Source organism: Hylobates moloch, unplaced genomic scaffold (assembly GCF_009828535.3).
Source record: "Hylobates moloch isolate HMO894 unplaced genomic scaffold, HMol_V3 SCAFFOLD_10, whole genome shotgun sequence".
Lineage (NCBI taxonomy): Eukaryota > Metazoa > Chordata > Mammalia > Primates > Hylobatidae > Hylobates > Hylobates moloch.
In genome coordinates this window covers 93,114,739-93,141,921 of record NW_026652285.1, presented here as the reverse complement: position 1 = coordinate 93,141,921, position 27,183 = coordinate 93,114,739, and the positions used below count along the sequence as shown (strand labels likewise).

General features: G+C 46.6%; 1 protein-coding gene across 6 annotated transcripts in view; it reads left to right on the top strand.

Moving 5' to 3' along the window:
• PHF19 (PHD finger protein 19) overlaps window positions 1-27,183 on the top strand; it is a 104,755-nt gene that overhangs the window by 5,862 nt on the left and 71,710 nt on the right. For 2 of the 6 annotated variants that reach the window (XR_004249930.2, XM_058445936.1), the window contains exons 1-3: window positions 18,832-21,070; window positions 21,332-21,697; window positions 23,842-23,929. Coding sequence is in view for 4 of the 6 variants with exons in the window: in XM_058445936.1 (XP_058301919.1) it covers window positions 21,558-21,697; window positions 23,842-23,929 (228 nt within the window). In the remaining 2 variants the exon portion in view is untranslated. Of the gene's footprint in view, window positions 1-18,826; window positions 21,071-21,331; window positions 21,698-23,841; window positions 23,930-27,183 lie in introns of those variants that run through there. The other 4 variants (XM_058445937.1, XR_004249932.2, XM_058445939.1 and 1 more) reach the window with 4 other exon arrangements.

Here is a 27,183-nt window from a genome sequence, read left to right as displayed (position 1 = left end):
AACCATATCAAATGCTTCAGAGAGAAGTAAGATAAAGACTTGGCTATTGGGTTTAGCATTGGTGACTTTGACAGGGCAGGTTGGGTGGAGTAGTGGGAAGAATAGCCTGAATAGAGTGAGTTTAAGAGTAGATGGCGGAGAGGATTTGGAGACAGGGAGTAAGGACAACTCATTCAAGGAGCAAAGAAATGGATTGAGGGGAGTAGAGTGAAGGAAAGTTTAAGATGGAAGAAATAACACATTTGTGTTCTAAAGGGAATGACTCAGTAAAGAGTAGATAATTGACAATGCAGGAGAGAGAAAGGAGAATTACTAGAGTAATGTCCTTGAAGAGGTAAGAGTGGATAGGATCTGGAGCACAAGTGGAGGACTTGGCTTTAAATAAGAACATGACTAGCTCACCTATGCCAGGGGTCAGCAAACTTCTGTAAAGAGCCATGCATTAAAATATCTGTAAATATTTTAGGCTTTGTGGGCCATAATTCTCATAAGTCTCTATTGCAACTGCTCAACTCTCTCATTGTAGCACAAATGCAGCCATAGATAATGCAGAAAAGAATGGGTATGGACTAGGCAGGCTGGATTTAGCCCTTGGGCAGCAGCATACCGATCCCTGATCCATGACCCATGGTTGTAGGCAGAGAAGCTGAGCACATGCAGCAGATGCTGGCAAGGGGTAGATGTGGTGAGAGTCTGTGGAAGTCCCTTTCTCAGAGAAGTAGGATGCAAGATCATCACCTGAGATGGAGGATAGGGAGGAGCAATTGGAGGTGTGACGGGAGGAAAGAAGGGTGAGATAGTTACCTAAAAGAGAGGGAGGCTGAACCAACTAAGGACTTGTAATATATTTGCTTCTTCGTATTAAGGGTCCACTTGAAGTTTCTAGTCATGAATTTAAAGTGGAACTGATCAGCATGGGTTGTGGGATTTTCTCCAGCCACATTCACATCTTTTTCAGAATCTAGTGAAAGCTATAGACTTATCAATTCTCTCCAATCAAGACAACCAGGAATACCTGGAACTGAACAAGGTTCAGTTTATTGAGTCTTTGCAACAAGGGAGAACACACACCATGGGGACCATAAGGCTTCTCGGTGAGAGTGCATTAGAAAAGCCTTATTATAGGATTTGTACTTGTGATAGAGTATTTGGGAGAAGCCTCAAAGAAGTGGAACTTTACTCTGAATTGGATGCTTTCAGGAAGCAGGGGCAATCCTATGACCCAGTGTCTTATTTCTTTTCTAGCTGGGAGGAAAAGTAGCAGCACTTACTCACTTTAGCCAGGGAAAGAGTGTGTGTGATCATTTTTGTGGTTTGGACAATGTTCTTGTTTTTATATCCTGCTCAAACATGATTATAGAGTAGTCGTTTTTAGTATTGATCCATTTTGTCTGATGTTGATGTGCTATGACATCAGATACAGAGAACATCCCAGCCTGGCTCTGAGCACCAGACTGGCTCCCAGGGACACCAAGGCCTCACGTCAGTTGTCCAGGGCCACTCTTCTCTTTCACAGACCCCTGTCCCAGAAACATGCACATACACACACCATGCTCACAGCTGCATACCTGATAGATGCCCCCCGCCACCAAAAGTCCACTCCTTCTCAGTTTCCATCATTATAGTCAGATATGTATATGTTACATGCACAGTCATGAATTATACAAATCTAAAATGCCCACACCAGAAAGGACCTAGAGCTCATCTCATCCAATTCCTTCATTTTTGCCTGTGAACATGGAGGTCCAGAGGAGCAGCTTGTCTAGGATTATGGTGCTGATAAATGGAAGGGCTGGGACAGAAGCCCAAGTGAGGCCTCTGAACACTGCATTCTTCCCACCACTGAGATGAGCAGGAGTTACAGAGACACCAGTTTTGGCTCCCTGTGAAGAAGCATTTTCTTATAGCCATAGCCATTCAAAAGTAGAGTCAGGTCCAAGTTCCTTATTGCTGGGGCCATCTGAGCAGAGTCTAGCTTCCACCTTCCAGGGATGTTTCTGGGCAATTCAAGGTAGGGGGCTCAATGTCCCTTCAGCGCTAAGAGACTTTTAATAGTCAAGAAAACATCTACTTGACTGCTTTAATAAAAAGGTGAAGTTTTCACGTCTGAAAAACAGAAGTACTAATAATACCCAAGTCAGAGATTTCTGCAAGGCTCAAATGAGATAATACAGATAATGCACATAAAATGATTAGCACAGTGCCTGGCACAATACAAGTAACTTGTGGCTGAGTAATAATACCTCTCTGGCACACTAGAGGTGGTAAATTCAATAATTTTTTACCTGTGGACATCCTACTTAGATTCATAAAATATTGACGTTTAAAGATCCTCTAGAGATCATCTCATCAATGCCTCCCCATTTCACAGACCAGGAAGCAGGCCCAGGGAGGAGCCAGGACTCACCAAGAGGGTTCCACAACAGAGCTGGGGCTAGAACCCACAGCACCAGGCTCCTCTGCCTTCCTATATGCAGCCTGGTGTCTCCTCAGGGCCTAATAGAAACATTGCCTGCAGGGGCGAGCAGAGACCTGAGCCTGGCGGTGAGGGCCAGGGCTAACATGTCTAACAGATGAGTTGGGAGCAATCAGAGGGTTTTGTTGTTGTCGTTGTTAGGCTGGAGGGGTGTGTGTGTATGTGTGTGTGTTGGTGTTGGGAGGGTGATCGGTGGGAGGGGGGTTGAAACTGAATGAGACAAGAGAAATTGGAGTTAAGGAAAGGATCGTTTGGCTTAATAATATATTTTCCAAATAAAGAACCTTTAGGAAATTAGAGCCAGGACTAGACTGTAATTCTCTGAGGGCAGAGGAAGAGGAAGGGAAAGGAGATATGCTTAGAGTTGGAGGAGAAGGCAGAAAGGTTTCCTGAGTCTGTTGGGGCCTTGGGGCAAGGGTGGTTGTCATTCATCCTCTTCTTGCCTCTTCCTTTCACCTCTAAAGGCAAAAGGCCAAACTGTGGTCTGTTCATTAAATAAATGCTGGGTGTCGAAATTAAAATGGCTCATTGGTTTGGCTATGCTGTGTGTGGGTGACTGACAGACAGAGAGAGAAAGGAAGAGTTACTCTGGGGAAGTGATACAGTGAAGAAGTAAGACATTGAACCATGAAACAGAGGAGCTGCCCTGACTTGTGGCCTTGGGAGAGTTCCTGAACCTCATCAAGTCTCAATTTGCCCATCTAGAAAGCAGAAGTAACATTATCAGCCCTAATGGGTTATAATGATTAGGAAAAACACCTTGGTGCCAACTCAGGAGCCCACAATCTGTGGCAGTAAGCTGGAGTGCGATTTCCAGCTGTCTTAACTCTCTAGGCCTCAGTTCTACCTTTTAAAAATAATGAAAGAATTTCCCCCAACCCAATTTACAGATTTGTTGCAAGGATGAAATAAGATCAAACAAATGAGAGAAATTTTAAAATGTAGAATCTTGCACAAATATAAACATAGCATTAAAAACCAAGAGCATCTTTGTGCTAAGATACCATAGAGACTGCCTGGTGTGCTTTTTTAAAAATTGGGAAAAGTCCACTATCTTAAAAAACAACCTCCTCCAGTGCCTCGAATTTTCCCATTTGCCTTCCTCTTTTGGTCCTCAGGACTGTCAGCCTTAGAGCAATGCCATGCAAAGTGTGGTCCCTGGCTGCCTGCGAGTTTGTTAGAAATGCAAATTCCCAGACCCCACCCCAGACCTACTGAAACAGAAAATCTTGGGAGCAGAGCTCGGAGATCTACATTTTAGTAAGATATCCAGGCCCGGCGCGGTGGCTCACGCCTGTATTCCCAGCACTTTGGGAGGCCGAGGCAGGTGGATCACGAGGTCAGGAGATCGAGTCCATCCTGGCTAACTCGGTGAAACCCCGTCTCTACTAAAAATACAAAAAAATAGCCAGGCGTGGTGGCGGGCGCCTATAGTCCCAGCTACTCGGGAGGCTGAGGCAGGAGAATGGCATGAACCCGGGAGGCGAAGCTTGCAGTGAGCCGAGATTGCGCCTCTGCACTCCAGCCTGGGTGACAGAGTGAGACTCCATCTCAAAAAAAAAAAAGAAACATATCCAGGAAAATTATAGGCATGTTAAAGTTTCAGAAGTGTTGTTTAAGAGCTTGTGAAAGTACAGGTTCTTATTCTATAGGTCTGGGATGGGTCATCCTGTTAACTTTTGTACGGTTTTAATAATTTTTCTTTTTTTTCTTCTAATTACCATCATTTTATAATTACGGGTTGAGCATCCCAAATCTGAAAATCCAAAATCTGAAATGCTTCAAAATTTGAAACTTTTTGAGTACCAACATGACACCACAAATGGAAAATTCCACACATAAGTACTTAACACAAACTTTGTTTCATGTAAAACATTGTTTAAAATGTTGTATAAAATTACCTTTCAGGGATGTGTATAAGGTATATATTAAACATAAATGAATTTTGTATTTAGATATGGCTCCCATCCCCAAGATATCTTATTATGTGTATATGCAAATATTCCAAAATCTGAAAAAAATCTGAAATCTGAAACACTTCTGGTTCCAAGCATTTTGGATAAGGGTTACTCAACTGGTACCTTAGTCTGATTAATTTATTCTCAGCTTCTATGTATTTGTTCTTAGGGATTCTTTTTTTTAACTTCACCTTTTTTGTAATGTTCCTGGCAAATGTTATTCATATTATTTCACTTTTTAAAAATTATGCCATTGCTCTAGTGGCCGAGCAGGAAGCAAAGGAATACAGGGCCAGCGTGCTGCTGAATGGGCCTGCAGCAGCAGAACTACGTGAAGAGGCCTCTGTGTTCCTGGAGGTTTATGGACAGAGGTCCTTGTGTAACTTAATGTTCCAGATCCCATGTCCTAAGCAGAGTAGCTGCAACCCAGAAATAGCCTCTGCAAAGGAGCCTTCAGTACCAGATCCAAGCCTCACTTTGTGTCCTCACTCCCACTTGCTCATTGGCCCCCGACCCAGCCTTCAGGATTTCAACAGCAAGCCGAAGAGCAGGTGCACCTGTCAGCTTTTCTGCTCACTCTGGCTCCTGTGGCCAGACCCAAGTTCATACAACAGATCTTTCCTGCCCTGCGTGGGCCTTTGAGATGCTGTGGAGGGTGGGCCTGCTTGGTTTATTACTGCTGCTGCTGCTTCTAGTTCCATTGACCCACCAGGGACAGCAGCTCTGATTCGGCCTATGCCTACTCTCCCCCACCTCCCTCCTTCCTTTCTCCCTTCCCTTCCCCCCTCTCCCACATACCAGAAATCACTGTCTTGGCACTTGGGATTTGAAAGGTTGCCCAACAAATGAAAACTGATCTTACCTGTCTGCAAAGCAATTCGACAGTGCATTTCAGGAGCCAAAATATGTTTCTATTTCTTGATCCAGTAATCCTTCTCCTGTTGAATGATTTATATAAATTCCCAAAAGGAAAAAAAAAAATAGTTGGTACACAAAGATCTGTGGAAGATTAATTATTCATTTAATAAATATCTATTGAGTGCCTCCTGCATGCCAGGCACAGTTCTAGATGGTGTAATCAAGATAAACAAAGTCCCTGCTCTCCTGGAGATTATGTTATAATTGAGGAAAAAGACAATAAATACCTACTTAAAGAGGGAAAATAGTATATTTACTAAATGCTCTGCAGAGGAATTTTTTTTTTTTTTTTGAGATAGAGTCTCACTCTGTTGCCCAGGCTGGAGTGCAGTGGTGTGATCTTGGCTTACTGCGATCTCCACCTCCCAGGTTCAAGTAATTCTCCTGCCTCGGCCACCTGAGTAGCTGGGACTGCAGGTGTGCACCACCATGCCCAGCTAATTTTTCTTCTTTTAGTAGAGACGGGGTTTCACCATGTTGCCCAGGCTGGTCTCAAACTCTCAACCTCAAGTGATCCGCCCGCCTCGGCTTCCCAAAGTGATGGGATTACAGGTGTGAGCCATCGTGCCTGGCCTCTGCAGAGAATTTTTTAAAAGTTCTATGATATAGAATGACTCAGTGGCTGCTCTAGATTGGATGGTTAGGGAAGGTCTATCAAATATCACTAAATAAGGTGAGATTTAAGCTGAGATTTTCTTGACAAGAAGGAACAACCACATGAAGGTCCAGGCTGGTGTATGTAAAGACCCAGGCGTCCAGGGAACAGCAAGAAGGCTGACGTGGCTGGATCGAAGAAAGCAAGTGATGGACAATGAGGTCAGAGAAGTGAGAGGGGCCAGATCACTGGGATTTTGTAAGAACTGGTGAGATGTTTGGATTCTATGCAGTTGAGAGTATTAAGCAAAAGGGCATGAGACCAGGTTGTAGATGAGAACAGAGTCAGGGGAGACCAGTGAGGAGCTGGTGCCATTGTCATGTGATGGGTAACAGTAGCTTCAACTAGAAAGGAAGAAATGGAGATGAAGAGACAGGAATGAATTCAGGATAGTTTTGGAAGTGGTGCTGAGAGGATTTGCTGAAGGAATCAGGGTGGGGTGATGAATGAAGAGGAGTCAAGGATTACTCATGGATTCCTGGCTTGCACTGCTGCAGATGCCATTTACACAGCTGGGGAAGACAGGAGAAGGTACACATTTAGGAAAACAAGGAAAGAAGATGTTATGGGTTGAACACTGTGTCACTCAAAAAGATATGTTGAAATTCAAATCTACAGTACCTCAGAGTAGGACCTGATTTGGAAATAAGTTTGTTGCATGTGTAATTAGCTAAGGTAAGATGAAGTCACACTGGAATAGGGTGGCTCTTAATCTAAAATGACAGCTGTCCTTATGAGAAGAGGGAAATGTAGACACAGAGATATGCAAAGAAAACCTCACGTGAAGATGCAGACGCTGGGAGAGGACGGTCGCATGCAGACAGAGGTAGAAATTGGAGTGATGCATGTACAAACCAAGGAAGGCAAAGAACCACTGCTGTCACCTGAAGCCAGGAGAGAGGCACGGGACGGGTCCGCCCTCAGAGCCGGCCAGAAGGAACCAACCCTGCCGAAACTTTGCTTTCAGACTTCTAACCTCCAGCCCCGTGTGAGAATACATCTCTGTTGTTTCAAGCCACCCAGTTTGTGGCACTTTGTTACCCAGCGCTCACAAGCTAATACAGAAGAGGAGAAGGATTTCTGTCAGGGCTTTGTTATGTTTAAGAAGCCTTTTAGACATCTTTGTGGAGATATCAAGTAGGAATTAGCCTAGAATTACTATGAATCTAGAATTATGGTATATAAAGCAATACACTGTAATTTATTGAAGTACTTTGTGTGATATAAAAAATCTGACATATAAACTAATAGTTCAAAAGGGGGAAATTGTAATTATTACTCATAATTATATGCAAATGACAGAATGCATATTCCATGAGATATTATGCAGCCTCTAAAAAGAATCATTTTACAGACTAGGTAGGAACCTGAAAAATGCTTATGATCATCACAAAGGCAGTGATTGCCGCTTTGTAATAACTGCCTATGAATGGGAAGCAGATGTCAAACTTTATAGGCTCAAATCATAGCTTCAGCTCTTCTGAGTGCCCTGAGATACACAGCATGTCAGTATCCTGCGCATTATGCGTGTTCCCTATATTTGCAGCATCAGGGTAAATGAACACAAGGCTGAATTGCAAAGTGCCGAGATGATAGAGTAAAGAAGCAATCGGTGTAGACATAGAATTAAGCAAGGATAACTTCCTGGAAGCACATGGCCTGGGGCAGGAAGCTTATCATGGGCCAGACATAGTGCCAGCATCAAGGATACACTCAGGACAAGCTCCTGTCAGTCCTTCTCTGGAAACACACCTGTGCTGGAGCTCCTGCCACCCACAGCCTTCTCACTGATTTCTTATCATGGCTTTCCATCCCACTGTGAGCTCCTGGCAGACAGGGGCTGTATCTTGTTCCTCTCTGTATCCTAAGCACAAGACCTGACACTTGGTAGGTATAAATTAAAGTCTATGACAATTAATAGAACATCAGAACCATAATTTTACTGTCGTACAAGAACTTGCAACAAAGGCACATTGATACTGAGTCCCTCAACCTGTGAACATGAGAATACCGAGCAGTTAAGGGTTTAAAGCCTGAAGCACAGCTGATCTTTCAGGTAATGGTTAAGTGCCTTTATCTGTGGTGAGCCCAGGCTTTTAGCTGCTTTGGAAGATGTGATAGAGGCAAACAACACCAATTAGAAAAATATAATGGAAGAAGAGATCCCATTTTACAAAAGCAAATATAATTGCTAAATTAAGTAAATAAGATTCACTGTGCATACTCATAAGTCAACTTTATTTTGCCTTCCAGCTTCCTATAAAGATTTATTCAAAGGGAAGGGATGTTCAGTCCCATACAAAATTCCCAACTTGATTTAAAATACAATCTTCTCTCCCAACCAGGGCTTGCTGCAGGTGGGACCCCTATAGCTGGGAATAGTGTCACGGGCAGCTGCTTCTTTCCCTGGACTTTCCTTCTCAGCTTACTAAGGCTGCTTAGTGTGGCTGCTTCTTTCTTTAAGATTGTAATAAATTAAAAATGCATAACATAAAATTTACCATCTTAACTACTCCCAAATGTACAGTTCAGTAGTGTTGAGTATATTCACATTGCTGTGCAAGCTGTGACTTCCGACCTCTTCAGCGCAAGAGGGATTGGTAGGGAGGAAAGGTAGAAGAAAGGGGAGCAGAAGAGCTTACTTGACCAGTACTACCATAAGATGGCTTTCAAGGGCTTTAAAGCGGACTCGGACTCTTTCATGGGCATGTCCGTGGGCTTTTTAGACACTCCCCCAAATCTCTCTCTCTTTTTTTTGAGATGAAGTCTTTCTCTGTCACCCAGGCTAGAGTGCAATGGCGCGATCTCAGCTCACTGCAACCTTCACCTCCCGAGTTCAAGCGATTCTTATGCCTCAGCCTCCTGAGTAGCTGGGATTACAGGCGTGCGCCACCATGCCAGGATAATTTTTGTATTTTTAGTAGAGATGGGGTTTCACCATGTTGGCCAGGCTGGTCTTGAACTCCTGACCTCAGGTGATCCACCCGTCTTGGCCTCCCAAAGTGCTAGGATTACAGGCGTGAGCCACTGTGCTCGGCCACTCCCCCAGTCTCTAAAGACCTTTCACCATTCCACGTTCATTGCACCGTCCTGTATCCCATCGTTCACTCCTTCTGCCGCCCTAGGAATCCAGCAATGCGTTCAGTTTGTCAACCTTCCCCACTGAACAAAACTAAGAGGCCTTTCACATCAGCTTTCTTGTGCATGGCCTGCTTCTAGTCCATGGGAACAGCATTCTTTGCCCACACCAACTTTAGGAATTGAGGCTGATCTGAGGAGAGCCACCTCTCCTTTGTCTTGTTTGTCTAAAATGGTGCCCATATCTCATTGTTAAGATTTCTTGGGTGGCTGGTATATGCTATCATGAGACAAAGTTCACCATGTTTCCCCTTCTCAAACTACCATTGACATTACTATGTGCGTGCATACACACACACACACACACACACACACACACACACACACTCATACCCATATAGGAGAATCAAAGATGAATCCAACGCTGTTTCTTAAGGGATTCAGTCTATTAGGGGAACTACAACATGTGCCCATAAGACAAGTACAAGGCAGGATCATTTATGCTGCATGCAGTGGAGAAGGCTCCATGGAGAAGATGGCCTCTGAGCTGGATCTGGAAGAATGACTAAGGTTTGGATACACTGAAATGAAGTTATTTCTGAGAGGAGAAGTAATGTGAGCAAACACCCAGCAGTGGGACTCAAGGGAGGCGCAGACAGAGACCCTTAAGCAGTTTGCTTGTATGCGACAAGTGGAAGATAAGGCCAAGCCAGACCAAAAACGAATGAGATAAAGGGTTTGGATTTTTTCCCTGCAGGAACTGAGACATTTTGAAAGTTTCTGGACAGCGCTGCAGGATGGAGGATGGATTAGGGAGGGTAGTGACTAACTCTTGGTGAAATGTAGGGTCCCATTAAAAAGAAAAACAAAACGAAAACCTTTCAGGACCTGCTTTCTTTCCCAGAAAAAAACCCTGCCCTTTGGAGCCTCTCATGTGTTTGGTTGATAAAGGCATTTGATCCTGTTTTTTTACTGTTAGTTAAGGGGCCTTGGCACAGCTGCCAGTCCCAGGAGCCTATTCCCAGCTCTGAGTCCTGGTGGGGCTGCTTGACCCATTCCCCTGTGTCCCGCAAAGACTGTGTCCCCCAAAGATTACTCTCTGGTAGCGTACAAGGACAAAGGCTTGCCTTTCTGGGCAGCAGGGCCAAGGAACCCTGGCCTCTGATGAGTCTAGCCATAAAGGCTCCACCCTGGGCCCCACTGAACTCAGACCTGCAGCCAAATGGAAAAAATCCAGGAGGCTATGAAGCCAAGAAAAAGAAGATTTGGATTCAAATCCTAGCTCTTCCCCTTCCCTTTCTGACCTTGAGAGACCTCACTGAGCCTCTATGTTTTAATCTGTAAAATGGAAACAAAATCAACTACCCTACAGGTTTACTTGCCAAGATGAAATGATAGAGATTTGTAAGTATACCTTGCACATAGCAGCCATTCAATAAATATTCCTCGCACCTCTTCCCCCAAAATCTCTGTGTCTCCATTCCCTCACTTATTAAATGTGATGGAGACCCAAGAATAAAGTTGAATGAGGTGATTTTCCCAAACCTCTGTTATCTGCCCCACACAGAGGCCCTTGGGAGAGCAGAGGGCCTTCATCTGAGCTCTCGAAGCTATTTATTCTTTTATTTTCAAAAATGTAAAAAAAATCACAAAAGACCCCTTACTAGTAATAACACTGGCACACACTTGCAGTGGGCCAGTATCCTCTAACCTCTCCCCACTACCACCATCTGACTTAGGTTCCCATCTGTAAAGCAGCCTGGGGCAGGTCCCATCTGCAACTGCCCACAAGGTTGGGAGGACAGTGCCCGGCAGAGGGCGCTCCGAGTGTAACCTCCTAGCCAAGGCCCTGGGGGAAGGCAACAGGCCAAGGAAAATTCTAGTGGAAAAAATGAAGAAAGGATTCCAGGTTTATGAGTCCCAGACTTTGAAAAACAAAACTGCTGAGTTGTCTCCTGAGTTAGGAAAAAGAACACCACAGCCGCCTTGAGATTTCCAGGAAACTATTTCTGAAGGCTTTGGGCAAGGCTGGCAGGGGGCTGGCAGGGGAAACTTGGGCTGCCCCAGCTTAGGGTCCAATGTCCTGGCGGGTGGGAGATGGAGGTGGGCAGTGTGCATGTGGGAACGTCGGTGTGCACGTTCTTCAGCATGGTGGGGCTATGTGGGTTTACATGTGCCCTGTCTGTACATGTTTGTATGAGCCTGTGGGTACAATCCCACCAGTACGTATTGAGCACCTTCTGTGCTCCACTGGGCATAGTGCCAGGTGATGGGATGCACCAGCAAATGAAACACAGTCTCTAAATTCATAAATCTTAGTTTAGAGAAGGATGCAAAGTAACAGGCAATTTTAATTCAGAGTGCAAGCATCTGGGTGGTGGTTTGTGTAGCGGTTCAGAACACTGGCTTTGTGGTCAGGCAGCCTAGATTTTGACATGATCTTAGAGATCTTTCTGACATTCAGTCTCCTTAGCTGGAAAGTGCAAATATTAAAACCACATCCCAGGAGATACTATGTATGTGTCAATGTCCAATTAAGTGCTCTATTATGTGTGTGCAGGGTCCACATCTGGATAAACAATGTGAACAGCCCGGGTGAGTTACATGTGGGCACGTTCACACATCCGCTTTTGTTGTGTTTATGGAGTGCCAGGCTCTACCAGAGGTCACAAATAGTGGCCCACAGACACAATTCACAGGGATGCTCATTTGGTTTGGGTTTATTTTTTGGCTTATAGGGTGTTCTAAAAATCAAGTCGTTTCACATAAAAATCCAGATTTCCAACTTCTTTTGAAATCTTGGATAAGCCAGCCATCCTGCGAGCATGTGCATGTGTGTGCCTGCCTGCCACAGTCTCTGCTTCCTGATAGATACGTCCTTCCCAGGGGCACCCTTCCCCTTGGCCAGTGTCCAGGGCTGTCCTTGGAGGGGTTCCAAGACTGCTCAGGAGAGCTGGTGTGTAGACATGTTCCTTGTGAAAGGAGAAGCAGGACTGAGCGGGAGCTGGTGCCAGGGCCCCAGGGCTCCCCAAGCAGTTCCAGTTTCAGCAATCACAGCTGTGGGCCCTACCCGCAACTCTCTGGCTGTGCAGCTGGTCACTGGTTATAGAAGATAGTAACCAAGGATGGCAGTTAGACAGAATGGCTTTTCTTATCTATTTGATTTTGCATTTTAAAATGTTACAAGTACAGATCTGAAATGATTAAGACAATGATCTCCAGAAAGTGTTGCTATATATATATGTTAGAATTCTTTTTAAAATTTACAAACAGATTATAGGCTCATGCCTATAATCCCAGCACTTTGCGAGGCCAAAGCAGGAGGATCGCTAAAGCCCAGGAGTTTGAGACCAGCCTGGGTAACATAGTGAGGCCCTGTTTCTTAAATAAAAAAATAAAAAATAAAAAAATAAAAAAATAAATTTTTTAATTAACCAGGCGTGGTGGTGCATGCCTATAGTCCCAGTTGCTTGGGAGAGTGTGGTGGGAGGATCACTTGAGCCCAGGAGGTGGAGGCTACAGTGAGCCATGATCACAACACTGCACTCCAGCCTGGACAAAGGAGTGAGACTCTATCTCAAAAAAAAAAATTGCAAAAGGGCTAATGGTAGAAGCTAAAGACATATTTGTTAAATACATCTGGGTAACCCACAGATGTGAAAGGTAGGGTTAATAATTCCTAGTATCCCTGAATCCTCTTATGACAGCAAAGAAGTCCCTCTTAATATATCATTACTGGGCCCCCACTGTGTACAAGATGCAGGCTAGGCACAAAGGAGCCTACAGAGATGTCTGTGCCCTGCTTCTTGGCCCTCAGGAAACTCAGTCTTGTGGAGACATATCCAAGGAGAAACGAATGCAGGAATAAAAGGACAGAGTTATTACTAAGATGTCTTAACACAATAGGGCACCAGAACACAGAGGAAGAGGCTTCTGGGCCTTGGACTGACTGTGCAAGTTCATTTCTCTCTCTGGGCCCCTATTTCCCCTTTTGTAAGACAAGGAGGTCAGAAGAGATGAGCAAACATCAACTCCACTTTCACAACCCTCCCGACCCCCAGCTTGTGCATTCTTTGAGAGAGTGAGGGCTGCACCCTAGTTCTTAGCCTCTTGCTCCTGCTACATATTCTTGCTCCCAAGCCTTGGCTTGTGCTGGGAATTCTCCTGGCTTGAGCTCTGAAAGAAATCCATCAGAGGAGGTTTTTCACATAGCTTCCCTTAAAAAAAAAACACACACACACAAAAAATGTTTGGAGTCCAAAAAGACCATGCCTCTAGTGGAAGCTTCCAGCATCCATTATAGGGGTTCCTGGTGCCACCCCAAGTACAGGTGGGGAGAACAGCCCCTCGACAGGTGGGAGAATGTGCCCCTTCCCCAGGACCAGGGCTTGAATGATTAAAGTTTAAAGAATTAAATGGGTCATGCTGAAGGATTCGCCTGAAGTCATTCTCCCACTTTGCAGGAAAGAAAAATAAGGTTCAAGGATGGGAGGAACTTTCCCCCACAGTCCTCCAACATCAGAGCAAATCTTCTGATTTCTGAGTAACAGCTTTCCTCACTCCTTGATTTTTCTCTCTCTGGCTGAGTCCTCAAGATAGAGTGAGATGGGAACCTCCACACTGTACCCTTCCTCAGCCAGATGTTAACAGCTGTTGAGTTCGAACACCGCGTTATTGTGCTGTACTAGCCAGTGGCCAGGGAACCCAAGCCTCCCAAAGGTGAGTGTGAAGAAAGAGCAATAATTCCGTAGCCCAGAAAAAGGCCCTGGGGCAGCATGTCCACCTTTGGGAGTGTCTTTGTTTCCAGAGTCCATGAAAGAAGGAATTGTCACACAGCAAAACCAGTCTCTTAGAACAGGACGCATAGGTAGCCAGAGATGGCAAAGAAAGGCAGTAGGCTGGCTAGTATCAATGTCTTCCTTATCATTGGCATCTTAGAGCATGTCCCTATCAAAGGGTCCATCTGCCAAGCTCTTCCCCTGATCCACATTACCTGACCATGAGTGTCATTGGCACTTCCATCAGAAACTGAAATCCCCATTGCGCCTTCAAAGTGCATAACCAATTAGTAAAACCCCAGGGACTGCTTGGTGCCTACAATTCAAATAACTTCAGAGGTTCTTTGTTTCTTTTCTTAAAATCTGGAAATCTCTTGGGATAGAGAAAATCACTGGACATAGAAACTCCCTTCAACAAACAACCCCATATTTCTTTCCAAATTTTTGCTAGAATGCTATTTCTAACTTCACAACACACAGGAAAAGGCCAGGTTGAAGATACTTAATAAATGTTTCCTGATGGTGGGGAAATCATCATTAACTATTGTTACCATAAGTAAAAATTTGTATTAATAGCATCTTGCATATTAGTCATTTATTGAATAACTATTTAGTGATGTCTCCTATGTACCTAGCATCATGCTAAGCCAGGGGAAACAAGAATGAAATCAGATACAGCTTTACTTTCATGGTTTTAATTCATCTGATTTCATGTATTCCTATACACATTTTCATATATTCCTACAATTTCATGTATTCATAATTCTGTGGTAGAAAGAAAAAAAACCTGTAAACAGGCACGTTTTAAAAAAGGCTAGTTATTACAAGTGTGATAAGAACCAAGATGGAGATTAACAGAAGGAAATTTGGGACATTTTTAATCATCAGATCATAGCAAAAAGTACTCGTGTTATGCTATCATTTTTATAAGATCATGTTTTATTTCTTTGTTTTGTTGTTGATATCAGTTCTGTGTAATGTACCAAAGGGCGATACTGAATTTGGATTGAAGAACCCAGTACCATTTGGTCTTCTAATCTGATAGGTTGCTGACAGCTTGTAATCATCTGTTTAATTAAATTTCCTGGTTCAGGAATCAGAAGTTATCAGAGCAGATTAAAATGATGCTAACAGAAAAGCTGTTCACTAATTGTTTTTACTGAACACAAGCTGTATGACAGAGACAAAGCGTGCTGCTGGCAATGAGAAGAAGGCACCGAAGGGCTGACTGGGGTTGAGGGAGTGATAACCATTCTGGGCTCCACATTTTAAGGGCTGTTGACAAACAGGAGCCTGCCCAAATGGCTGCCTTTAGCCGGCTGGATTCACTTACGTGTTCCATTCATTCTGCTTAGAATGGATTATAAATCTCTACTCTGGGAAACAGTGCAGGCCAGGAGGTGGTTGGATGCTTAGAGGCAAATTCTAGGGTGCACATCCCTTGTGCCCCATCATCTCATCATCTCCAACGCAGAATGGCTTGCAAATCTGTGACTATCTAGAATCCCCCTGGCTGCAGGAGCCACAAAAGCTACTAGGTTAGGCAGACAGCTTCAATGTCAAGGATCGGATTGCTAAGGGATTGGGGCAAAACTGGAGACTCAAAGCCTTTCCACGCCTCTTAGAACAAGCCAAACATATTAATACATGGACAAGAAGGTAGAGGGCGGAGGCTCAAACGCTGCCCACTTCCCTGTGTTCATTTTCTTGTTCCTCAGTCATGGCTCCATGGTCAGACCACCAGATATGAGGCTTTGGCCAGATGAACTATTTCTCTTTTTAAAGTTATTTTTAGAAAAAAAAAAAAAAAATTCAACTGGGTAGACATGAGTGGCCTCCAAAAGATTTTGTTTCCTTTCTGAGTCAGGTTCAGCCTCACTGGGCTCGGCTTTCAATTTCTGTTGCCTTGCTGCTCCCTGGGCGTTCAGAGGTCCTCCGGTGATGTCCCTCCATTTCAAGAGCCCCCCAAATGAAGCTGAATGACTACAGATAAGTTTTTGGTACTTTCCAAAATTAAACTATTTCCCTTGGTAAATTTCCAGCAAATGAGCTCATTAATCTGAAAACAGGATGTGGCACATGAAGAGAGTGAGGTCAGACTGCCTGCTCTTTTCACTTACACTGGCTTAGGGCAGAGAGGAAGGGGTGGGTGGGACAGAGGAGAATGGCTTTTATAGGCCCCAAATCCTTGAGAAACTTTTCTTCAAAAGACCCTTGTGCAGTGTGCCCACCTTTGGAAGAGTCTTTGTTTCCAGAGTCCATGAAAGAAAGAATTGCCACACAGAAAAACCAGTCTCTTAGAACAGGACACATGGGTAGCTACAGATGACAAAGAGAGGCAGTGAGCTGGCTAGTATCAATGTCTTCCTCATCACTGGCATCTTAGAGCATGTCCCTGATCCATCTGCCAAGCTCTTCCCCTGAACCACATCACCTGACCATGAGTGGCACTGGCACTTCCATCAGAAATTGAAATCCCCATTGCGCCTTCAAAGTGGCCAGTCCCATAAACAACTAGAAAAACCCCAGGGATTGCTTGGTGCCTAGAATTCAAATAACTTCAGAGGTGCTTTGTTTCTTTTCTTAAAATCCGGAAATCTATTGAGTTAGGGAAAATCACTAGACTTAGAAACTCCCTTCAACAAATAACCCCAGATTTCTTCCCAAATTTTTGCTGGAATGTTATTTCTAACTTCACAACACCCAGGAAAAGGCAAGGTCAAAGATAAATAAATGTTTTCTGATGATGGGAAAACTATCAGACTAATTGACTCAGAGTCCATCAATTTTTATTTATTTATTTATTATTTTATTATTATTATTATTATTTGAGATGGAGTCTCGCACTCTCTCCCAGGCTGGAGTGCAGTGGTGCGATCTCGGCTCACTGCAAGCTCCGCCTCCTGGGTTCACGCCCTTCTCCTGCCTCAGCCTCCCAAGTAGCTGGGACTACAGGCTCCCGCCACCATGCCCGGCTAATTTTTTGTATTTTTAGTAGAGATGGGGTTTCACCCTGTTAGCCAGGATGGTCTCGATTTTCTGACCTTGTGATCCGCCCACCTCGGCCTCCCAAAGTGCTGGGATTACAGGCGTGAGCCACCGCGCCCGGCCGAGTCCATCAATTTTTAATTCAGACACTTAACTCTTTGAATCCTTTTTCCCTAGAATTGAAAGGCCCCACAGAGGCCACATCTGGGCAACCTCCCATAGATTGCAGAAATTCTCTCTTAGAGGTCCCTGCCCATAGATTGCAGAAATTCTCTCTTAGAGGCCCCCGAGATCCTCTGCTTGTCCAGAAGCAGCATCCTCCTCCCAGGTGGGCCTCTGAGGTCCCCCTTTCACTAGAGTACCCTGTGTCCCACAGCTTCCGCCTGTCTAGCAGAAGTTGGAGGACAGCAGCTCTGCCTCCAATAAGTGAGAGACTTACAGGTATGCCAGGTTAAAAAACAAGTAAAATATCGTTCCCTGCTCTTACAATCCAATTGAGAGTCAGGACATAAAAAGGGACCCTAGGCCAGGCGCGGTGGCTCATGCCTGTAATCCCAGCACTTTGGGAGGCCGAGCTGGGTGGATCACCTGAAGTCAGGAGTTTGAGACCAGCCTAGCCAACGTGGTGAGACCCCCGTCTCTACTAAAAATACAAAAATCAGCCGGCGTGGTGGTGGGCGCCTGTAATCCCAGCTACTCAGGAGGCTGAAACAGGAGAATCACTTGAACCCGGAGGCAGAGGTTGCAGTGAGCCGAGATTGGGCCATTGCACTCCAGCCTGGGTGACAAGAGCCAAACTCCATCTCAAAAAAAAAAAAAAAGGGCCCTAACACATAAAGAGATTTTGAGGTGTTAAAACCAGACCAACAAGGTGGGCAGCCTCATCCTTCCCTCCACCATCAGTCCTACAAGGTTAAGACATCTGACAGAGAAGGAGCCCTTGTCAAATTGGTAGTTCGCAAAAATAAAGTTGTGTAGCTTTTAATCTAAAATTCTACCCCAACACTAAGTTCCATAACTATTTTGGTTAATATATTCTTAAGGATTTAGCGACTGTGTGTGTGTGTTTAGACGAAAACAGAAACGGTTCCTTAAAATACCCAATTTGTAAAAGCACAGTGCCTGGAACCACTTAGTACTATCATTTTGATCAAGTACTATCAAGTGCTATCACTTGATTGCTCCAACCCAATAAGCTTGGGCGAGCCTGGCACTGTGCTAGGATCTTCTGGAGAAATCCAAGAAGGGTAAGACTGCGGTTTTACTCCTCTTCACCTTCTCACTACTCGGATTTCGGGCAGGCAGGGGGCCAGGGTGGGGGCTCCAATTCCCGGTTTGTGTTTGTTTTTTCAGGGGCCATGTTACTGACCACTAAATACGCACAGGTGCTGCACCAGGTGCCAGGAGCCCCGCACGCGGAGGAGCTGCCTGCACGCGTGTCAGTTAACTGGGCGTACAGTGCCCGTGGCGCCGCAGACCCGGCCCTCAGACTCAGTTTCCCCGCATGGGGATCGCTCGCCCCGCCCTGCGGCGGTCTGGGGAGTAGCAGCCCCCGGCCCTGGCCCTGCCTTCCCGGTTTCCGCCCGCGCGGCCGCGTCCTTCACACTCCACCGGAAGCTCTCGGCCGGGCCGCCGGTAGGCTGTGGCGGAGGCGGCGCCGAGGTTGGCTGCCCTGCACCCCTGCTCCAGGATCGCAGGGCGGCTCCCCGGCCCCCTTCCTCGCCCGGAACTTCCCGCTCCAGCTCTCGCTCGCTGAGGCGGGGACTCCCCGGGTGCAGCCGGGGAACTAGCACCTCGGCTGCAGAGCCCGCCCCTGGACTCACTGCCCCCAGCCCAGCCGCGGGCGCCCCGGCCCCCCAGAGGCTCATTCCTCTTTCCGCGGGCACCGGCGCTGCCTGGCTCCCAGCGCTGCGCTCGCAACTTAATATGTGGAGGTGGCGACGCGACACTCCCCCGCCCTCGGGCGGGCTCACGGACCGGGCTGGGGGCTCAGCCTGCAGAGCCGGGCGGCGGGGGCTGTGCTGGCGCCGGCAGGCGCGAGGAATCACAGAGCGGGGCGCCCAGCCTCATCATGGGGCGGCCCACGGAGACTTCCCGTGGGAGTGGGGTCTGGTGCAGGGGCGCCCCGAAGGACGAGTGGGAGATGGGGACACGCGGCGCAAAGAGACTCCTCGTGGATGGAGCCGATGGAGGCCCAGTGTGGAAGAGAAAGAGGTCAAGGAGACGGATAAGGAGCCACCAGAGACGCGGGGGGAATTCCCCGCAGTGGATGCGGGAAGCCGGGGAAAGGAAGGGGTTCTGGAAGGAAGGGCTGAGAGCCGGGTCAGGTGCTGGCAGGAGGACTGGTTGGGTAGAAACTGGGGCGGGCCCAGGGCATTTGGCGTCCCCGACATTCATATACACTTGGAGAGATGATTCCCTGGAGGTCCAAGTGCCTGTATAGACAATCTTTTCTAGAAGTTCTACCGTTAAGTGAGGAGAGAGTAGATGTAGAAATTGGAGACGAGAATAAAGAGTGTTTTAAAAGCGTGCGTGGTTACAGGACTGGCTCTGGGTTCAGGAGTCCCCATTCACTAGCTGTGAGACCTTGAGCAAGTCGCTTAGCCTCTCTGTGCCTCAGTTTTCTCATCTGTAAGGTGGGGATGATGATGGCAATACCTGCTTCACAGAGTGAAAATCAGATGAGATGATGTCTAAAATTACGTAAGACAGTACCCAAAAGTAGTACTATTTTTCCCTTTTCTTATTAGAGCAGCTTGGGCACATTTTGATGTCCGTGGGAATGAGCAGGTAGAGAGGGTGGTATTGAGGCCGGAGGGGAGAGAAGGGACCCACAGATGGGGAGAGAAGTCTTGGGTGCCTGTTTTATCCCAAACCAGGGGAAGGAGGGAACAGGTAGGGCTGCAGGAAAGTTTGCAGGTATGGGGTACACAGTTAAAAGGGAGTGTCTTCTGATAGTCTTGATGCAGGCCTGGAGGTCGTTTGTTATGGGGGTGGAGGTCCTGATGTACACTGTGGCCGTAAGATGCCGTGCCCTCTTTGCCACCAGCCTGTGGCAGCCCTGGTCTTACACCAGGGCAGGTGGGCAGTTTAATGTATCTCGGGTCAGATGACCTGCCCTGCCCACCTGTGAGGCTCCAGTAGCTAGACGTGAAAACATGGTATAAGCATAATGCACCACTTTAATCCTTTTCTCTGAGGAGCTGGAAGGCCTGTAGTCACCATCTGAGCCAAATGTCATTCAAGTACTTCACTTGGGTTACACACCACACTTTGACCCACAATCTCATTTAGTCATCACAACAATTGGGTGAAATAGGTAATATTGTCCCATTTTACAGATGCAGAATCTGAGTTTCAGAGAAGTTAAGGACTTTGTCCCAGGGCCCACAGTTAGTAAGCAGTGGACCCAGGATTTCAACTGAGCTCTGTCTGACCTCAAAACCCATGATCTGAAACCACTGTGAAAGTTTGCAAAACCCCTGTAGCAGCCGAGCAGGATGGAAAGATGTGTAGGGATTGTCTTCTCCGTTTGATAGATGAGACAAGAGCTGGGTTCTCTGATCTGCATCCCAAGCACACACAGCTTGGGGCCCCACAGCTCTGGTGTGAATCCCACTCCACTACCAGAGGCTGTGTGCCATTGGACCAGGCATCTTGCTTCTCTGACCCTATATTCAGCTGCAGAAGAATTCATTGCAGGTTGTTGTAAGGATTTGGAGGGAAACTGTTGCCCAGCACACAGTATATATGCCAGGAGCTATCATTTCCATGGTGCACTTTTCCTGCGAATGTGGATCTACATCCCACTTGGATGCTGAGACCAGCTGCTGTGATCTTGTATTTGTTTAGCGCTTTGTTCTCCTTGAGGCAGCAAAGTGGTGGCACCTGACCGAAGCACGTAGCCACCTATGACTTCCTGAGTGGGGTGGTGCGGGGAGGGCCCTGAGGAGTCTCTGGTCCTAGGCCTTGGATTTCATCAGGGCTTTCCTCCTCCTTCTGGTTGCTTCAGTCCCAGGCAAGATAGGGTCCCAGAATCTTACAGCCCAGAGGCCACCTGTTGCAACTTCTTTTTTACAGATGGAGTCATCAGAACCCACTGTGAGGAAGTGACTTCTCCTTGAGGTCACCCAGACACTCCAAACAGAGCAGAGCAAAAGCGCCTGGAACTTGAAATTTTGGACCTGCCTCCAACACCCTGGGGATTTCCACCAGGAAGGTGAGCACCCCCACTGAGAATTCCAGGCTGCTCAGAGGTGCCAGGGAACACAGACCAGGGGCCAGCTGTGGCCCTCTCCTCCGATGTGCCCAGGGATGTGGGGGAAGCCAGCAGCAGCCTGCGATTCTCAGCCAGGGGAACTCTCACTGTGCTTTCTGAGTGTCTGTGATATGGGTCATTTTCTCTGACTTGCTCTCTTGCTTTTTCTCACTCTAAAAAAAAAAAAAAAAAAAAAAAAAAAATGACTGGACACTCCTAAAGCCTTCAGTCACCATCCAGGGGATTTTTATCGCCACAAAGGGTAATTCCTGCTCCATCCCTGCTGTGACTCAGCTGTGACGTTGAACCACACAAGCCAGAGAGAAGAAGATAAAGTCATCAGAGCTCCCACTCACCATAGAGTGAGGCCCAGGCCAGGACTCCACAAGGCTGGTCCCCTGCCCTGGACCAACTTAAACAGGCCCTCTGGCCAGCCTGGAACCCTGAGATGGCCTCCAGCTCAGGCAGCAGCCCTCGCCCGGCCCCTGATGAGAATGAGTTTCCCTTTGGGTGCCCTCTCACCGTCTGCCAGGACCCAAAGGAGCCCAGGGCTCTCTGCTGCGCAAGCTGTCTCTCTGAGAACCCGAGGTGAGGCGATGGAGGAGCGGAGGGTGGGCAGAAAGTGGGTGCCAGGGAGGGACCCCTGATGGGAGGTGAGGGGCAGAGGAGCCTGTGACTTCAGGCAGGTGACTTTTCCTGTCTGGGCCTCATTTTCCACACCCTTTTCTCACACTCCCTGACACTGCCCCTCTGGCTGTGGTGGAAGGAGAGGAAGCCACAGAAAGGCGTCAGCTCCCTCAGGGGAAAGCCATCCACACCGAGGAGAGCCTCGAGGCTGTGAGGCCACTGTCTCACTGTGTGGTCTGGTGCTCTGCTAATGTCCCTAAGCCGTAGCTTCCTTGTCTGTAGAGCTGTTTTCTGTGTCGTAGAATTGTTAATGAAGCCCAATGAATAATAATCACAAAAGTTCTTATAATAACAAATATAAACCTCTTGGTGAATGACAAACTGTTAGACGAATATCTCTCCTTCCACAGCATTGCTCATCACCTCAGACTGTTTGCTGGGAACCCTTTTGGAGGGGACAAAGAGATCGATATATATTTATGTATTTAATGACATTTAAAATATTAATAACCCAGAAAGGCATGACATCAGTACTATTGTGGACATCCCTCTTTAAGCAATTATGCACCTACTGTGTGCCAAATGCTCTGCCCTCGGGTCCTCAGCACAGCTTAGAGGGGTGGATACTATTATGATCCTATTTTACAAGTGAGAACACTGAGGCCTAATAGATTAGGTCAGCTTTGGTCAGTTTCCTGGCAAATATGCCCTTAAACTGCCTCATGTGATGACCTTTTGTTTGCGGTTTTACAGCTTAAGAAGGTGGGAAAGCTGAATCAGGCAAGTGAGAAGTTCAAACATGATGATAAAGGGGGAGGCTGTGAGAATAGCGAGGAGAGGTTGTAGCCGTGGAAAGGCCAGCCAAGGGGTGGAGGAGCAGAGGTTCACTGGTTTTACCATCAAGCGGATTGTCAGGGTTCAGCTCAGGCTCTGGTGGTGGGTCTCCTGGTTTCCCCTCTCCCTCCTTCCAAAACCTGGCAGAGGAGGGAGCTGTTTGGAAGTTGGAGGGCTGAGGCCTGAGGCCTAAGTCCTGAAGAGCTTCTACTCAGCTCTGCTCCTGACTCACTCTACTTTGACCAATCCACATGCCCTCTGGGGCCTCATTCCTTCACTTGTAAAAGAGGCTATCTGGATAGCGGGTCAGAGACACCAGGAGCTTTGTAAAAACACAGGTGCTGGCCACGCGCAGTGGCTCATGCCTATAAGCCCAGCACTTTGGCAGGCCGAGGCAGAAGGATCACTTGAGGTCAGGAGTTTGAGACCAGCCTGGCCAACAAGGTGAAACCTCATCTCTACTAAAAATACAAAAATTAGCTGGGCGTGGTGTAATCCCACCTGTAATCCCAGCTACTTGGGAGGCTAAGGCATGAGAATCACTTGAACTTGGGAGGCAGAGGTTGCAGTGAGCCAAGATTGCGCCACTGCACTCCAGCCTGGGCGACAGAGTAAGACCCTGTCTCAAAAAAAAGAAAAACCCCCAAAAAACAAACAAACAAAAAAAACCACAGGTACCCAGGTGTTACCCATTAGAATCTGACACCCACTCCTGATTAAGAATCTCCAGGCCAGATGTTCTCTGAGGACCCTTCTTGTTCTAATAGGCCATGATCCTCTGTAATTACTAAACTTATAAGACCAAAACCAAATGGAGGACCAAATGAGAAGAGCAAGTATAGTCACATGTCAGCAATCTCTTGCCTAAACCCCTGAGATCAGATGTGTTTTGTAATTCAGAATTTTTTTAGAAAAGCAAATCAGGGCATCATGTAATTGTGGCAAGGAATGGGGCAGCACCCTGTAATCAAGCACATTAATGTTTCTGCAGTGAAACATATATATATTCACACTAAGTGGAGCAAGTAAGGGCTATAATAGCTTCCGGTCAGTGCAGTCAGGGCAGGTTTGGCAGCCCAGGAAGCTCACTGCAAACTACCAAAAAATGTGGGATGCTCAGCACTTTTGCGATTTAGGAACTGTGGCTCCAGGATTGTGGACGTACATGATCACCACCCTGCTGATACTTGAGGCTTCTGGAGCTGTCAGGAGAGTGGATGGTGCAGGGAGCTGTAGTGCCTCTCTCCAAGGCTTTGTCCATGTTTCCCCAGGAGCGGCGAGGATCAGATCTGCCCCAAATGCAGAGGGGAAGACCTCCAGTCTGTGAGCCCAGGAAGCCGTCTTCGAACTCAGGAGAAGGTACGTTGGCACATCATGGAAAGGCATTTGTCCGTTATCTTGATTTTTCCAGGTTGAGGCCAAGTAGACAGCTGCCCACTCCGCCCCTGGCAGGCACATCCCAACTAGTCCCGAGTCCAGACTGAATTCGCTTTATAAGGAGTGAGGAGACTGATCTTCACAGTGGTGAAGTGTCTTGCCTAAAGCCACCTGGCAATAGACTTAGGGTGAGAACAGTCCAGACCAGGGGTCCACAAACTACAGTTCATGGGCCACATCTGGCTCACCACCTGAACAACGAGCTAAGAGTGGTTTTTATATTTTCAAATGGTTGAAAAAATCAGAAGAATGATAGGCCATGTGTAATGACCTGTAATTCTCGAGGCTGTGAGGCCACTCTCTCACTGTGTGGCCTGCTGCAATGCTAATGTTCTCAAGCTACAGCTTGCTTGTCTGTAAAAATGTTTTCTGCATCACAGAATTGTTATGAGCCCCAATCAATAATAATCAAGAAAGTTCTTATAATAACAAATATAAACCCCTTGGTAAATGACAAACATGCCCGTAATTCTGAAGTGTTAGAATTCGAATTACATAGAATTACATGCCTGTAATTCTAACACTTTGGGAGGCCGAGGTGGGCGGAGAGCTTGAGCCCAGGAGTTTGATACTAGCCTGGGAAACATGATGAAACTGCATGTTTTCAAAAAATATAAAAACTAGCCCGGCATGGTGGCACGTGCCTGTAGTCCCAGTTAGTCTGGAGGCTAAGGTAGGAGAATCACCTGAGCCTAGGGAGGTCAAGGCTGCAGTGAACCATGATCGTGCCACTACACTCCAGCCTGGGTAGCAGAATGAGACCCTGTCTCAAAAAAACAAAAAAAGATATTTTTGGACACATGAAATTATATAAAATTGAGTACTTGCAACAAAGACTTCATAGCCCAAAATATTTACTATCCAGCCCTTTACAAAAAAAAGGTTAGCAAACTCCTCATCTAGATGGTTCTGTCTGCCTCCGTTTGCCTTTAGGCGGGGAGAGACCATTATCAACTCACCTCTTGAGCTCTGTCAAACTGTGCTTCTAGGAATAAGAGACACATTTGGAAGTGTGATAGGCCAGAGAGACATTTTTAGGAGCTACAATTTAGAACCCTGGCCCTCCCAAGCTGGAAGGACCCTCATAGGTTACATGTCCTGCTCAGAGGTTCCACGTGCTATCCAGAACTGATCCATTCCCACCAACTCATGACAAAATGATAAAAATAAGACAATTCTATAAATCAGTTTATGTAAACTAAATTCTTTCCATTTATAAAACCAACCTTTACTCTGAGATTGTGTCTGTCCTATGCATGTCTTTATATAAATGAAAGGATGTAATCGTAGATGATAGTTTTTGGCAAAGCCTTTACTAAGTAAAATTAAAAAGATGGCAATCTCTTTGTTAATCTCTCAATTTTAAAAAAACACGCTCGTATTGGTCCACGAATCCAAACAGGCAGGAGTCACTGCTCAAAATCAAATCCTTTTGTTAACACACGGGGCCCTGAGACCTGCAGAGGAGTCTCATTGCTCGGCTACCCTCTCTACCTCCACTGTGAGGTGCCTGGCTCCTTTCAGCCCATCCCCTCTTCTTGCAGCAAACTGTGGTCCAGGGATCAGGAGCCTGATGTCCAGGGGTAGTTCTGCATAATTCTCTGCTTGGCTAGCAGCAATTCCCAGGCCCTGTTTCTGTATCTGTAAAATGAGGATATTAAGTTGGCTCTGCAAGGCCTTTCCAGGATCTGTGATGTCCAGACCGTGATAGCAGTGTTGGCAGGGCAGCTATCCCCCTATCGTTGGACCAGAGGCAGGCGAGTGTCCACACCTCCTTCTCCTTTCTCTGAGCTGGTCCCTCTCATTCAGAGAGTTCAGGGGAATTTCCTGTCCCACCCAGAGCTGGTTTTGAGCACTCTCCCATCTGCTTCTCTCAGCAGCCTCTCCATCGGCAGGCCCTCAGGGAGTAAGAGTAAGGATCAAATGCATGTTCTTGGAACTTTACACTCTGCAACGTGGTAAGAGTTAATACGATACGCTGCTCTGTGGAGTAACTCCCTGAGCCTCCCTGTTTGGCTCTTGGTGGATCGGCTGTGAGACACAAGCAGACCCTCAACTCTCTGAGCCACTGTGCCTCACTTGCAAAAGGCCCTTACCGGCTTGAATGCCCGAGGACTGTTGTTTTTAGCTTGTTTTATTCTTTCCTCTTAACAAAATTAATATACATTTATTGTGTAAATCTTAGATCACATAGATATTTTAATATCTCCTAATCCAATAGCTTTTTTTCATCTTTTTCAATCAGATGAAAGTAGAAGCATTCTGATGGAGGGGGAACCTGGAGCCCCAACCTGTTAATTGCCCCATTTCTTTCTCCTATCCCAGCCGCTAAGAGGTTCTGGGGGGACTCCTAGGGCCCTGCAGAGCACAGTTTGAAACTTGCTGCCTTAAGCCAAGTGAAGGGACTATAATTCATGGTGGAATTGTAGGCACCCTAACAAGCTATAGGATGGGAGGGGAAGCTGCCTGTATTTGGGAGCAAAGAAGGCTTCTTTAACGCAGGCAGACCTCTGAGAGGAATCAGTCCCCTCCCCTCCCTGCTGGCTTCCCCACCTCGTGGAGTCATGGACTCCTGATGAAAAGCTGGGGTGGGGAGGGGCAGTAAGTCATGGTCTGATCACCTACACAAAGCCACATAGGGGAAGGATCAGGGACTCTTCTGACTTTTGCCCCAGTGGGAACTTTGGGGGACTTTTGACCAAAGGAAAGTGGCTGATGATAAGTCAACACTTTGCATGTGTGGTAATTCCTAAGTTTGCCTGCACATCTGGGGCAACCTGGGAAATGGAGGCAGGGTAGAGGGCTGAGGGCCAGCCCTCCTTGCAGACACTTCCCATGCCATCTGCTTATCAGTTTGTCCTCAGACTCTGACTTCATTAGATGATTATCTTCCAAAGAAGTGCCCAGAGCCATGGACTGATTACCTAATGTAAGAAGCAGATATTAAAGGATTAATGTTGACCTATTTAGAGACTTGATACTTGCCTGGTGTGATCTTCCTGTAGAAGTGACAGTGAAGGAGGGGACGGCCAGGGGGGCTGGAAGATAATCTTCAGTCCTGTCTGCTGAGGATCAGCAAGTGGGATTGTTTCTCCCACTCTCTTCCCCCTGAGGCCCATTCAAGAAGGTCAAAGGCAAGCTGACAACTGATGCCAGTAGCTCACAGTAAAGCCTTA